This window comes from Postia placenta (genome assembly GCF_002117355.1).
Source record: "Postia placenta MAD-698-R-SB12 unplaced genomic scaffold POSPLAscaffold_4, whole genome shotgun sequence".
Lineage (NCBI taxonomy): Eukaryota > Fungi > Basidiomycota > Agaricomycetes > Polyporales > Adustoporiaceae > Rhodonia > Rhodonia placenta.
In genome coordinates, this window is record NW_020169835.1 from 1,060,196 (window position 1) to 1,072,917 (window position 12,722).

Consider the following 12,722-nt stretch of genomic DNA (forward strand, 5'->3'; position numbering starts at 1 on the left):
TCCAGATCCCTTGAGAAGGCAGGAAGGGTATCTGATTGGTTCTGTCATATTGTGAGAGTAGAGAAGGCGTGGATTAGGTCCGCGAACCCTACCTAATCGTGACTGATCTGTAAATCTCTCCCACCTACTGGTCCAATTGGGTACAGCTCCGGCCAGCGGCGTTCTCTTAACAAATCCTAGTGCACCATGGTGAGGGTCAAGCCGACGATGTCATGCAACCCTCCGCCCTGCGTGGGGACGGTCCGACAAAAACGACGACTGTCCATTCGTCCCACTGCTGGAGCAGCCATTGTAAAATTACATGCCTGTACATAACGCGTCAATCGCGTATCAGACCCACAACGAGGTCCTGTCGCACGTCGCGCCGAAGCCCACACGCCGGACAACTAATGACTACGCGTGCATTAACGCGAGGCGACACTATCATCAAAAGCTACAATATGATACATCAGATAACTTAGCAAAACGGCGAAGGACACACCACGCTTGTCCGTTGCGCCCGGTCCAGACCGCTCCATCCCACCCACCTGCCCCAATGGCCGCGCACCGCTGTGCGTTTTTTCGGACTCTAAGTGAGTTTCGGAGTGAGCCGCAGGGGCAGCGAAGGCTCATGCCGCGCTGCAAAAGAGACGGCAACCGGAAGTCTTCTGTGAACGTAACGGAGCATGCCACCGAATGAAGCGGCGATAAACAGGGCATAGAGGCATCTGGCATATGCCAGGCATGCGTGTGCGGTGGTAGGCGACCTGCAGAGTGCCTTCGTTAGGTGCACACTACATCTCGTAGCCGAAGTCTTGCCGGCAAAAGACAAATATGCACGCAGGTTGACAGGTGGATGGACGGATGGGTGAGTGGACGAAGGTGGACGGACGGCCTGTGCCCGATACGCGTTAGCTCACAGTCCTATAGAGAAAGGGCCGGGCGAACGCACGCACAAATATTCCCCTTATGTGTACAAGCAAATGTAGTGCAAAGATGCCAAAAGACCAGCGAGAATAGAACGAAAGGAGAGGTGCCGACAGCCAGCAGACAGAAGGAGATACTGTAATAGCTACACCGCACCCAGACACGATCAGACCCCAGCACCCAGTCACCCGAAATAACGGTCACATCAATCTCGCCCGCCGTGAAACCCTCCATCGCTATGCCGGTCTTGCGAACCATACGATTCATCGTCGTCGCTGCTGACCTCGCCGTTCGACGCGGGCGCAACATCGTCGGGTGCCTGTATGTGCGATGCTGAACCTCCACCGACATACGTATTGCGCGTGCGCTGCCAATCGCGGTTGCGCTTCTTAATCTACCAAACAATTCATGATACCGGAACAGCCGCGTCCATGGTGTTAGCCAAGCGCTGGGAAAAATTAGTCAAAGCGCGAGCGTCACGCACCAGTTTCGCATAGACGAGGCCGCATGCATTGCAGAGCGTCCGGGGCCCTGAAGGCATGGCGGTCAGCATACCCGGTCTTTCACAGAATGCACGGGGAAAAGAAGACGAACCCATCGGCCCTCTCCGCCATTCTGGCGTCGAGGTCGCGTTACACCCTAAACATGTTTGTCCTTCCGAACCTGGTTGTTCCGACGGCGGCTGAGAAGAGTAAAAATAAAGATGAGACGTGCGGAAAGCGATGGCGGAAAAGAACCTGTACGTACCGGTGGAGGTTTGGGCTCGTTAGAATCTGGTTCCTCCGGACTACGTTCGTCAGGTGGACGCGGGGCGTCTCCCTGGACCATGCGCTTTGCAGCAGACTCTAATGCTTGCGCGCCATACGCGGCAGCCTGCGCCATGCGCTCCATCGCCTCTGCGGGGATAGCAGATTGAGTGTCATGCCCGAGAGCAGCGGCCGACTCCCGGACGAGACCATACTGGTCTCGCAGCTGTGGAAACAAGGAACGCGTTAGAGATCGCACCAAGTCTTGTGGCACAACAATCACCTTAAAGAAGTCGACGCCGAGGCTGGGCGAGCGGGGTGGGGGCGCAGGCGCAGGTGTAGGCGTAGGAGGCTCAGGGTCCTTCACTTTACGTGGATTGGATGGATTGGATGAATTGGATTTGGGCGCCGCATCTGCTAGCCGTGGTGCCCGCTCGTCGGCTCGATCCGACTCGGGTCTCGAAGAACCAGGCTGATATTGCCGATGCTCGGGGGGAGGAATTTCAGACCGCGTGCCATTGGTGCTGTATGGACTGGGACCCTCCTGCGGGGGAGGCTGGGGCGGCGGAAACGTCGGCGGGTAGTGTGGCCAGTTCTCGGCTGTCCACGGACCGCCGGGCGGTGGGGCTACCGCGTACGGTGGTGGGCCATAGGGATGAGGAGGATGTGGGGGCGGGTATGTTGCAGGCGGGGCACTGTACGGCTGTGTCGCGGGCGGAGGTGGATGGGGAGAATGTGTCTGTGATGAGCGAGCGGGCGGCCTTGGCATGTTCTGGGCGAACTGGGGATGCTCGTATCCAGACGGGGGATAGGGGGCGTAGGCATAAGGTGCGGGAACGTCCTGTGGGCCGTGATATATGTAGCGGCCGTCAGAAGCCATCTGCTGGCCCGCTGGTTGGTTAGGCTGTTGTGGGGGTTGCAGGATTGGATCGGTGCCTCCGCGAGCGCCTTCGTGGCCCAGCGCGTGGTCGAGTGATGTGTAAGTGCTAACTGTGGTGGAGCTGCGGGAAACGGGTTGAGCAACAGCAGCAAAGACCGCACCGGCGAGTGGTGGGCGTTGGTAGGGAATATAAGACGGCATAGACGCGATTCGAGAGCGCAGAGCGCAGCATTTATGGCTGTTCACGAGCTGCGAGAGGCGAGGGGCGAGCGATGCGAAGAGAACAAAGGAATGGATGCGTCTACAGACGACTGAAGGACATGGAGGCGAGAGAGAAGGGCCCGCAGTGCCGCCAACGCAGGAGGCGGGGCTGAGTGCGAAACAACCGTGACTCTCGCGAAATCAGCCTCCAACGACGCCGATCGGCAGATCTACTACTGCCCACAGATGGCCCCCGCTACAGCACAACCCGAGAAATACACTCACTGCGCTATTTGTCTTGCGCCTTAGGCTGGTTCAACTGCTTCAAAGACGTCCTGCGCGCGAACTGGGCCGCATTCGCGTCGGGTGACCGTTGATTATTCACGTCAATTTGCGTGCCGCGGGGATCGGTCCACGGCGTCTCTGTCTCTGGATCACGCCTGGGGTCGTCATGCTCGTCAGCAAAAACAAACAACCTCCACGGGCGTCCACATCCCCTGGAACATGCAGATACGGACTTACAGGCGGCGGGGTGATTGCAGTCGAACAATGAGTACCGGAGAACCTATGAATGCAGCACACGTGACCGCAACCTCAAGTCTCAGTTCAACTATTAGCGTTCAATACACAGCGGCGCTCGGCGAGCGCGAATCTAAAAGACCTTCAAAACGTCTGATTCTGGCTTCAAAGTTGGTCTCAGAAACCCCAAACTGCCTTACAGTTTGTAGGCTAGGACCCGAGGACGAGAGGTGAATAGATTACGTAAGCCCCCCAAAGGGCTATTGGACTACCATAAATAGGACATACATTGCAACGCCCGTCTCAGATTCACAAGGTGTTCTGTTCCGAGAAGAAGACCGCGCGAGACAGGGTCTCGGAATTTGCCTCCGCCAGATGTATCTCAGCTTGCTTCCAATTCCTGGCCCAACGGCACCAATTATGATTACGGTTGGCATTGCCGAGCATTTACGATACACTACGCTAGCATTGTGTGATAACAAGCCATGCAACGAAAGTGGTCAGAAGAGCAGTACAAATGCAAGGTCCACACGAGACAAAGATTGCAGTTGCGCGGTTGCGAATGCGAATAATCATCCTAGGATCATCCAAGTGCAGACTGTGAAGCGCCGTGCCCCCCACGATCGCGCTCGTCCTTCCATCGCGCCGCCTGCTTGCCAGCCGCAGGGATCTCATCCTCCGCGGCAGTGGCATCGAAGTCCGCGTGCGCATCTTCGGGTGCAGACGTGTCCTTCTCCGAGGCTTTCGCGGTAGACGTGCCGCTCGCGGCAGCGGCAGCACGTTCTCGCGCACGCCGGCGACGGCGCAGGATCTTCTTTCGGCTTCGCAGCGCGCGCTGGAACCCCGCCTCATCCCCATAGAACAGGCTGTACTCGCAGAACGGGCAGATCCACTCGTCTGTGGGGTTCGCGAGCGTCGATACCGGCGCTGCAGGGCGTTCGCTCTTCTTGCGGCGCCGTGGGGGCAGGTCCGCGGAGAGGAAACGTAGCGGCAGCGGACTGAGGAGGTTCTGGGTATTCTGTCCCGCCTGAGTAGCATTAGCCTGTCCCGAGTGTGGTAGCCGTGAAGGAACGTAGTTGCGGAGATGGTGCGGGTTGGATGCATTAGCAAGAGCGGACCGCTTCTTCTTCTTTCCCGTGCGCTCCTTCGTACCCAACAGAGACTGCTCCATGTTCCCCGCCTTCTGGTCGGTGCCACGTCCTGCGTGGGCGCGGGCGGCTTTCGCGGAATCTGCGCGCTTCGTCCGATTCAATGCCGCGGCGGCCTGTTTCGCAGCCTCTGCCGCCTTCTGCGCCTGTCGAGCAAGCTCGGCCTCAAAGCGTGCATGGAGGCTTGCCACCTCTTCCTTCGTGGCCACAAGCCGGTCGGAAGCTGTCCATGACATCAGCAACTAACCCACGCAGAAGGCACACCAACTCACTCGCGCTGTGACACACAAAACCGAAGTCCGATTCGGGCACTACAGCGCTTGCACCATCCTCGGGGAGCGATGCTAGGAACGCCCTATATGCACGCGCCAGGCGCGCCTCACGCCGCCGCGACAGCCGTACCTTCGGCGGCTCGCTGGTCCCGATGCGCGTGAATGGGTAGCTCGCCGACAGCGCCTGATCTAGTGCGAGTGTGTCTCCGTGCGACAACGCCCCGAGAACGGCTGCCAGCTGCCGCTTTCGGCTCTTCAACATTTCCTTGTGCTGCAGTCCCGCAAGCGTTGCACGCGGCAGCCGACCCTTGCGCTGCGCCTGCGCCGTGCTCGGCGTGGGCGGATGGATGCTGATCGTATCGTAGTCACGATCCAGCGCCGCTCCCGTTGGGATTGCCCGGTCGCCTGGCTCGTCGTCGTCACCTGCGAGTGCACCGAGCCCGGGGTCATCGCGGTGCCCGTGGACGGACCCGGACATGTTCGCGGGAACCTTTCGCTTCTTTGTATTGCCCGGCTGCTGCAGGTGATCGATGTAGTCAGCGTCCGCACCGTCGTCGCCGTCGTCATCGTGTGCGCCACGCAGCTCGCCGAGCCCGAACGAGGCGCCACCGAGGTCGATCGGCGTCGATGTCGGTGAGCCGAGCGGGCTTTTGAAGAGCTCCTGGACGCCACCGAGGACGGGCATGTAGTACGACTGTAATGCCATCTGGGCGGTCAGGGCGTCGGCTTGCGCCATCAACTCCTCCGATGGGGCATCGAGCATGGGCCGCGCGGTGACGCTAGATTCGTCAACATGGGCCGTCTCGGATGTCCGGCGTCGTTTAGGCAACGGTTTGACCCTACGCAGGGTAGGGAGTTCAGGAACATCGAATATCGGTGAAAGCGCTCTGTACATGGCGTGCGGAGAGGTCTGAATCTAGTGTTGTTATTACGATGAGCAACTCTGTGTCTTGTGAGAAACTGGAAATGCTGACGTGGTGGCCGTCTTGAATGTGGCGGTTGGTGAGAGAGTGCCACGCGAGCGTTGGTGCAGATGAGGGACACTCAGGAACTGTCCCGGCCACACTCCGGCCAAATCAGGGCTCACTCAGCAAACAGTTCGACTCAATTCCGCTTGTCACACTTTTGTTACGCCACCCATTAGTGGAGAAGAGTAGATAAGACGATGCTAGACTATGACTACGTTACAAGATATGCGATGCTCTAACAGATTGTCTCGTGATGCTAAGCTATAGAATGTACGACCTGCGCGCCGCAATAAGTAGGGTATCGCGATACGAAGACCGACATGGATCTGCTCATGCTTGGAGGATGGCCCCTCGTCTATGGATATGATGCTGTATGCAGGAGGGGGCGGAAAGCGCCCGACTATTGAAACAGAAGACGATTAGGAGGGCCGTACGATAAACGATGAGCAGCAATGCAACGAGACGAAAACCGCAATGATGTGAGAGCAGCGCATAGTCCAGAGTCCAAGGAAAAACCGAACGAGACCGATGGGACCATGGAGACGAGTCTTGCCATTTTGCCGAATTCGATAGAGGGCGATTATGGGTCATGAAGGGCATGGAGGGTAGGAAAAGGCGATGTCGGGAATGCATATTCTGGAACGTCGGAGAATCGGGAACACATCGGGATTTACCACCAGCTGCCGCCGCCGCCACCGCCTCCGGCACCACCGCCGTAGCCGCCAAAGCTACCTCCGCCTCCACCATACTGAGGACCGCCGTAGCCAGCTCCGCCACCGCGTCCGCCATATCCGCCTCCACCTCCGCCTCCGGACCTGAAGTCACGAGAGGCCGGCGGGCGACCGCCACCACGGCCACGACCGCCACCACCACGACCGCGTCCTCCACCACCGCCGAAGGAGTTCTCGTGCGCAACAGTCTCCAACCAGGCCGGGATTTCCTGATTGGCCTCACGGAGCAGCTCCAGGAGATCACGAACGATGTTGCGGTTGCCGCGGTTGAAGAATGCAGTAGCGATACCGACATTACCGGCACGGCCAGTACGACCGATACGATGGACGTAGTCGTCAATGTCGGAGGGGAGATCGTAGTTTACGACGTGGGTAACGTTCGGGATATCGAGACCACGGGCCGCAACAGCAGTAGCGACCATAATAGGAGTGCGGCCAGTGCGGAATGTCTGCAGAGCCATTTCGCGCTCGCGCTGGGTGCGATCACCATGAATGGAAGTGGCGGGGAGGTTGTTTGTGAGAAGGAAGTCCGACAACATGTCAGCCATCCTCTTCGTCTCGACGAAGACAAGGGTGAGCCCACCCTGGCCACCCTGGTGCATGGACAAGACATCCAACAGAACAGAACGCTTGTCGGCATCTTCGACATACTCGACCTTCTGCGTGATGTTCTCTGAAGTCGAGCCGACACGCCCGACGGAGAGGAAGACGTAGTCCTTCATGAAATCCCTGGCAAGCATCTGAATGTCGCGGGGGAAAGTGGCGCTGAACATGAGAGTCTGGCGATCCTGGACACCGGGCATGTCCTCGCCCTGTACGATGCGACGGATCTGGGGCTCGAAACCCATGTCCAACATACGATCAGCCTCGTCGAGGACGAGGTAACGGATGTTGGCAAGGCTGATGCGGCCACGTTCGATAAGATCAACCAGACGACCAGGGGTGGCACTAAGCAGATCACAGCCTCGCTCAATCAGGCGGAGCTGCTGATTGATGTCGGCACCACCATAAACCACCGCAGGGCGAACCCAAGAACGATAGCAAAACTTGCGAGCTTCTTCGTGGATTTGGCTGACCAACTCACGCGTGGGCGCAAGAATGAGGGCCGTGGGATATGCTTTGCGAGAGCGACCGTACCCAGCGTTCGTGGCTTCCGCCGGAGGCGCACGAGGACCGTTGGCGAAGGATGCCGAGAGAATAGGGAATAAGAAACCGCCTGTCTTTCCAGAACCGGTCTATGGCATGAAACATGAGGGATACGCGCGCGGATCAAATGTCTCAAAACGACGTACCTGGGCACAAGCCATAAGGTCTCTGCCAAGAGCTACAATAGGTATCGAGTACTTTTGCACCGGTGTAGGTGTAGTGTAATGAGCGTAACCGATGTTCTCAAGCAGAACAGGGTCTAATGGCGGGTTTGTGAAAACATTCACGGGATCCGGGACACCTGCGCCTGTAGCCTCGACGGGGATGTCGTCGTACTTCTCGAAGTTGATCCCCGTGTGCTGCTTAGACGGATCGCCGATTTCTCCAAATAGCTCCTTCTCCATGCGTGTGTTGCGAGAACCTGCAATGTGGACGCCATCCTTCCAGGCACCAAATCCTGAGTTTTCACGAGGACCGCTGTCTCTGGGAGATCCCTGCCAACCGCTGGTGGAACGGTCATTCCAGTTTCCTCCACCTCCACGCCCACCAGAAGTGCCGCTGACAGTTCTGTCAACAGGGCCACCCCTACCACCACCATAACCACCGCGGGACGAAGGAGTGGAAGAGCGGGATTCAGCCCAGCCGTTCCTATCAGTACGAGTCAGGTAACCGCGCAAAAGGTGCATGGTGATTAAAGGACATACCCGTTAGTAGGAACTACGGGAGAGGATGCAGCCCGCTGCGAGTTCCTCATATGCGGAGGAACATAAGCGGATTTCTGTCCGTTGATACCGAGAGAGGCTGAATGGGACATGGAAGACGGTCAGACGCGCAAACCAGACACTGAAAAATGACAACTCACCGAACTGGTTCTCTAGCCCGGTACCGTTTACAATTCCATTGGTCATATTAATGTGAGACAAAGGAAAGTTTACTGTGTTTTCAGAAAGCAAGGTTGCTGTCTAGTTGCGTTGAGCTCGATAACGAGATGGTGACGGTTCACCAGAAAGGCGATGGAGGAAAATTGCCGCTCTTCCTCGCCTTACAAACGATGCCATGACTAAGCATCCATATGAGGCAGCTTTCCCCAGACTCCCCACGAGACGTGGCAATGTATACCGGTGCGCGTTAGCGCCGGTGCACTACAGCTCAATACTGCTCACCAGTGCTCACCACGACCAGACGCGTCGACACCGTACCAGACGTCCCCTAGCATGTCTCATGCACACTCGCACGCGCCAGGCCAGCCAAGCCACAGCCATGGTCCTCCGCCTCCTCAGCCTCAGCAGCAGCTCGTTATGCGCCCTCCCGACCCCGTCATGCAGGCGTTGATTGAAGCGAGCTTCCAACCTGTCGACATTGCCCTTGGTCCTCCTGACAACAGCGCTGTGCTGTGCGGAAAGCACTCTCTTGAGAAATGCTCGGAATGCGATGTCGACTATGTTGGCTTGAACCGCCTGTCGCGTCTACTGCACACCAACGCGAACTTGCGCTGTCCACCGCCACCTCATGTCGTCAACAGGCAGTTCTCACAAGTCATCACAAATACCAAGGACGAGGGCAATGTACGTGTCATGCGATAGTGCATATGAGTGGCCCCTTGATGACACCATTTGCAGACCCTCTTCAAAGGCGGCCTTCATGACAAGGCTATCCAACGCTACACTATGGCGGCCAGCGTTGCCATTCAGCGTGTTCCTTGGGAGGCGAACCAACTCATGCGCGAGGATCTAAGCCTTGTTCTCTCTAACCGATCGGCTGCGTACCTCGAGTCCGGGGACACCATCAGCGCCCTTGTTGACGCTGAGGTCGTCGTTCAGCTGAGGCGGCCATGGAGCAAAGGTCACTTCCGGAAAGCAAGGGCGTTGTTGAAGCTGGACAGATATGAGGAAGCAAAGGAAGCTGTCCTAGTAGGTTTATCCTTCGAACCCGACAACAAGGTAGGCGACATTTTCCGCAATGGCTATATATGCGCTGACACTGCCCTTAGGAACTGGCAGAGATGTTGGGCGGTATCGACGCTGTTATTGAGCTCACCGGAGGCCGACCTCTGGGGCCAGAAACGCCAACCATCTCTGATACACCTATACATTCATCTTGATCATTTAGCATACTTTCCACTCTTCCACGGTGCGTGTCATATGGAATACTCTCGATGCGGATATCCTAAGTACAACAAGATTGTTATAGTAAATTATTATCAGTGTCCTGGGATTAATCCGTCCAAAATGATATTAGCCTCCTCGCACTCTTCTGGCTGCCTAAAAATGCGCAAGGGAATGTGTTCAGGTACATCTAGCCTCGCTCGCCAGATACGCATTTGTAACTCGCTTAGTCTCCTCTCTGCCTCTGACATAACTTGCCGAGCATCCCCGTATGTGTCGTAGCTGACTTGCTCTGTGATCATCCCAGGCGACGACTGCGTCGACATTTGTTCGATGGGTACAGGCTCTTCTGTCACTGGGGAATCTGTAAGAGATGAAGTGAAGTACGATCCTGAATTCTCCAGTGGTGCCGTGGAAAGCATTGTATCTGACTGCATTCTTCTCGGCCTTCTCACTGCGTATTTGGGTGTACCACCTCTGTCCGAAGTTGATCTTGCAATTGGCGTACGCATAGTACTGCCTCTGGAACTGGACTTCCTGGATAGGGGTGGAGGGGTAGCGCGGTCCATCTCAAACACATTGGATCCCGTAGGGTCGCCGAGAGGCGGCAGGCCGGAGTTCGCGCTGACATCGCGGATGAAGATCGCCAGGATTTGGGCAGGTCGCTCCTTTGCGATGCTCGCATAGAGCTCGAGGTCCTGTTCGCCCGAGTCGCCCACTAGAATGAACTGTGAATCAGGGAAATTGTCGAGGAGCTCGACAACGCCTCCTCGTTTCCGGACTGCTGGTGCGGAGAGAAGGCCGCTGAAAAGGGATCGCCCGCCATACGACCTCAGCTTGACGGATCCTGGTGGGAGACGACTCAGGGGAAAGAATTCATTCAGAATAGGTAGGATCTCGAAAGGCCCATTGGACTAAATTCACCAGAACACAGATCAGTTGCAGTGAGTCGCTGGTGCAGAATGAATCTCACTGACCACATAATGGAAACGCACGCCGTGCTTCCACATGTTGGTGTACCAGTCCGCCATACCAGGAATAATGCTCTCGTGCAGATCCTTCACAAAAACATTCTGGAATACAGTACGTGCTCCGCTGAGCACGCTGGCTAGCTTGACAGTATCGTCGATGTCGGATATAACGCGCACGGGCGCATACGTGAGTGGCACTGTAATCGAAGCGCTTATGGTGTTCCTCATTGAAAAATGGTACGCCGCGGAACCTGTCGACTGAGACGCTGGGGGCAGTTCAACGGCGATATAGAGCTCATCTTCGATGCACCGATCACCGAACGCAATTTGGACTCCATGAGGATGCTGGCACAGTGTGGCCCATGGGACGTGAAACCTTGTTTGGAACGACCCGTCGGCGGTAGTGCTTACAACACAGCGGAGAAGAGGTTGGTGCGAGCTGTCGTCCGCATTCCCCAAGCTGTGGTCCTGCTTGTACAGCGATGGATCGGTAGCGAACAGCGAGATACGAATTGGTCGTCCGGAGAGTGCAGATGACCAGAAAGGATGCAGTCTTGTCTCCAGATTCGTATGCCACTTCTGGATCTCGGCAGAGACATTAGAGCTTGACCCATTTGCGTGCGGATTTGAATAGGCGGCATAACCAGAGGCAGTTGACTGGGCTGACGAGTTAGATGTGCATGACGATGCTATGGACACTGTCTCGGCATTCAGACCAGGGGATGCGTCCTCGGCATCAACGTCGAGCTCTCGAAGCTGGCTCTCCAGCGCTCGGAGTTCGGCGTCATCGTCCATCTCCTCAGGTGGAGGGGGCAGATGTCCGGATTCCAAAAGCTCTTGTGTCAACCTGTTGAGCTGTGCATCTGTTGTACAGGTTCCGTTGTAGCCCTGGGTGGCCGTAAGCTTTGGTAAGGCTGCATAACCTGAGACATTTGTGAGTGGCTGGAAGGTGGTGGAAGAAACAACATAGTGTACTTCTTGCCAGTCTCATGAATGCCTTGCCTCCACGAGTCCCGAATCCGGGCCCACTGGATCGTGATGCGTATCCCGTAACAAACACCTCAATGTCAAAGGGAGCGTCTGTATGAGAGATTTGTCAGTATGAGCTTTCAACGGGGACTACTTTGCGTCTGAGGAAGATACCCGCTGCTATCGTAGTAGACGGAGTATATTGTATGCGATAGGAGCACACCAGGGCAAGTAGCCCAGACTCGCAGAAGTTACAAAAATAAGGCAGTCAAACTTAACGTACCATCCGATGCAGGGTCCTGGGGAGGAGTATGGAATCTCCTTGTGGCCCAGCCAGGGAACAGTAGCAATTGGTCCGCGCCAAGAGATTCGCCCTGGACTTGCCGGAGTTTCTGTCCAGCCCACTGACCCCACGTCTGTCCCCTGGAACTTCCCGCCACGTTGGCATCTCGACTGGTTGGGAGCGGTTTTCTGAAGTCGCGTTGCGATACATAGCCTTTGATCGAGCGCGAGGCTGCGCTAGCGAGTGATCTCCAGGAGGGCGTTTCTTCAGACATCGCAGTCATTCATGAAGGCCTGGATAGGATAGTAGGTGAGATGCCACGGCGGTGGGAGGGAAACGAGCGTCCCAGAGGCCGTACAATATAAATGAAACTGAGTATCCCACTGGCCCGTGGCGGCGTTTCCAATGCCCGATGGTGGCTGTTGTGAGTCTTGTCTCGACCGGCACTTGCGTGTGGGCCCGAGCCATTCGCCAGTGGCCTGTTGTATGCAATTGTCGGGATAGCACTGCCGGTCAGCGCAGTAAAGCAGTGTGAGTCCCAAGATCAACACTCGATTCATGGACGCGCCGGCCAAAGCGCCCACAATATGCGGGGATATGGACCCTTGTTGCTTATCATATAACCGGAAAATATGATATCATATGATATCATCGCACCGATGCCTTATAGTACAGATCTAGATAACAGTCCAACTACTACCAACCCACGCATTCTTTCTTTTGCTCTGCTTGTACCACCACAAAAATTGTTCCTGTCCCATTCAGGCATTGCCACAGTACATGGAGGGGTACTCAGGATCAGACCATACGCGAAGGACATCCTGTGGTGGAGAGATGCCGCATTCGAGGCCTCGCATTGCAGTAGTTTTGCAAAGAC

At 56.4% G+C, this 12,722-nt stretch overlaps 5 protein-coding genes across 5 annotated transcripts; 1 reads left to right on the forward strand and 4 right to left on the reverse strand.

Moving 5' to 3' along the window:
* Positions 1–301: 301 nt before the first annotated feature.
* POSPLADRAFT_1045245 (hypothetical protein) lies at positions 302–679 on the forward strand (the record flags this gene model as incomplete). The annotated part of the gene is made up of 2 exons (XM_024478714.1): positions 302–584; positions 630–679. The coding sequence occupies 2 exons, from the start codon at positions 302–304 to the stop codon at positions 677–679; spliced, it is 333 nt and encodes a 110-aa protein (XP_024340919.1).
* A 432-nt stretch (positions 680–1,111) lies between these two features.
* On the reverse strand, positions 1,112–2,733 carry POSPLADRAFT_1054740 (hypothetical protein; the record flags this gene model as incomplete). The annotated part of the gene is made up of 5 exons (XM_024480554.1): positions 1,112–1,300; positions 1,391–1,437; positions 1,501–1,588; positions 1,654–1,878; positions 1,936–2,733. The coding sequence occupies 5 exons, from the start codon at positions 2,731–2,733 to the stop codon at positions 1,112–1,114; spliced, it is 1,347 nt and encodes a 448-aa protein (XP_024340920.1).
* Positions 2,734–3,114: 381 nt separating this feature from the next.
* POSPLADRAFT_1065459 (hypothetical protein) lies at positions 3,115–5,567 on the reverse strand (the record flags this gene model as incomplete). Its single annotated transcript, XM_024481948.1, has 3 exons — positions 3,115–3,154; positions 3,906–4,623; positions 4,652–5,567. 3 exons carry the CDS (start codon positions 5,565–5,567, stop codon positions 3,115–3,117), a joined length of 1,674 nt encoding a protein of 557 aa, XP_024340921.1.
* A 245-nt stretch (positions 5,568–5,812) lies between these two features.
* Positions 5,813–8,520, reverse strand: POSPLADRAFT_1069603 (hypothetical protein). The gene is made up of 4 exons (XM_024482357.1): positions 8,380–8,520; positions 8,222–8,318; positions 7,664–8,165; positions 5,813–7,606 (listed from the first exon to the last, which is right to left on the reverse strand). The coding sequence occupies exons 1-4, from the start codon at positions 8,423–8,425 to the stop codon at positions 6,311–6,313; spliced, it is 1,941 nt and encodes a 646-aa protein (XP_024340922.1). The 5' UTR covers positions 8,426–8,520; the 3' UTR covers positions 5,813–6,310.
* A 1,197-nt stretch (positions 8,521–9,717) lies between these two features.
* Positions 9,718–12,119, reverse strand: POSPLADRAFT_1136726 (hypothetical protein; the record flags this gene model as incomplete). Its single annotated transcript, XM_024484723.1, has 4 exons — positions 9,718–10,536; positions 10,618–11,516; positions 11,569–11,673; positions 11,846–12,119. 4 exons carry the CDS (start codon positions 12,117–12,119, stop codon positions 9,718–9,720), a joined length of 2,097 nt encoding a protein of 698 aa, XP_024340923.1.
* Positions 12,120–12,722: the final 603 nt, after the last annotated feature.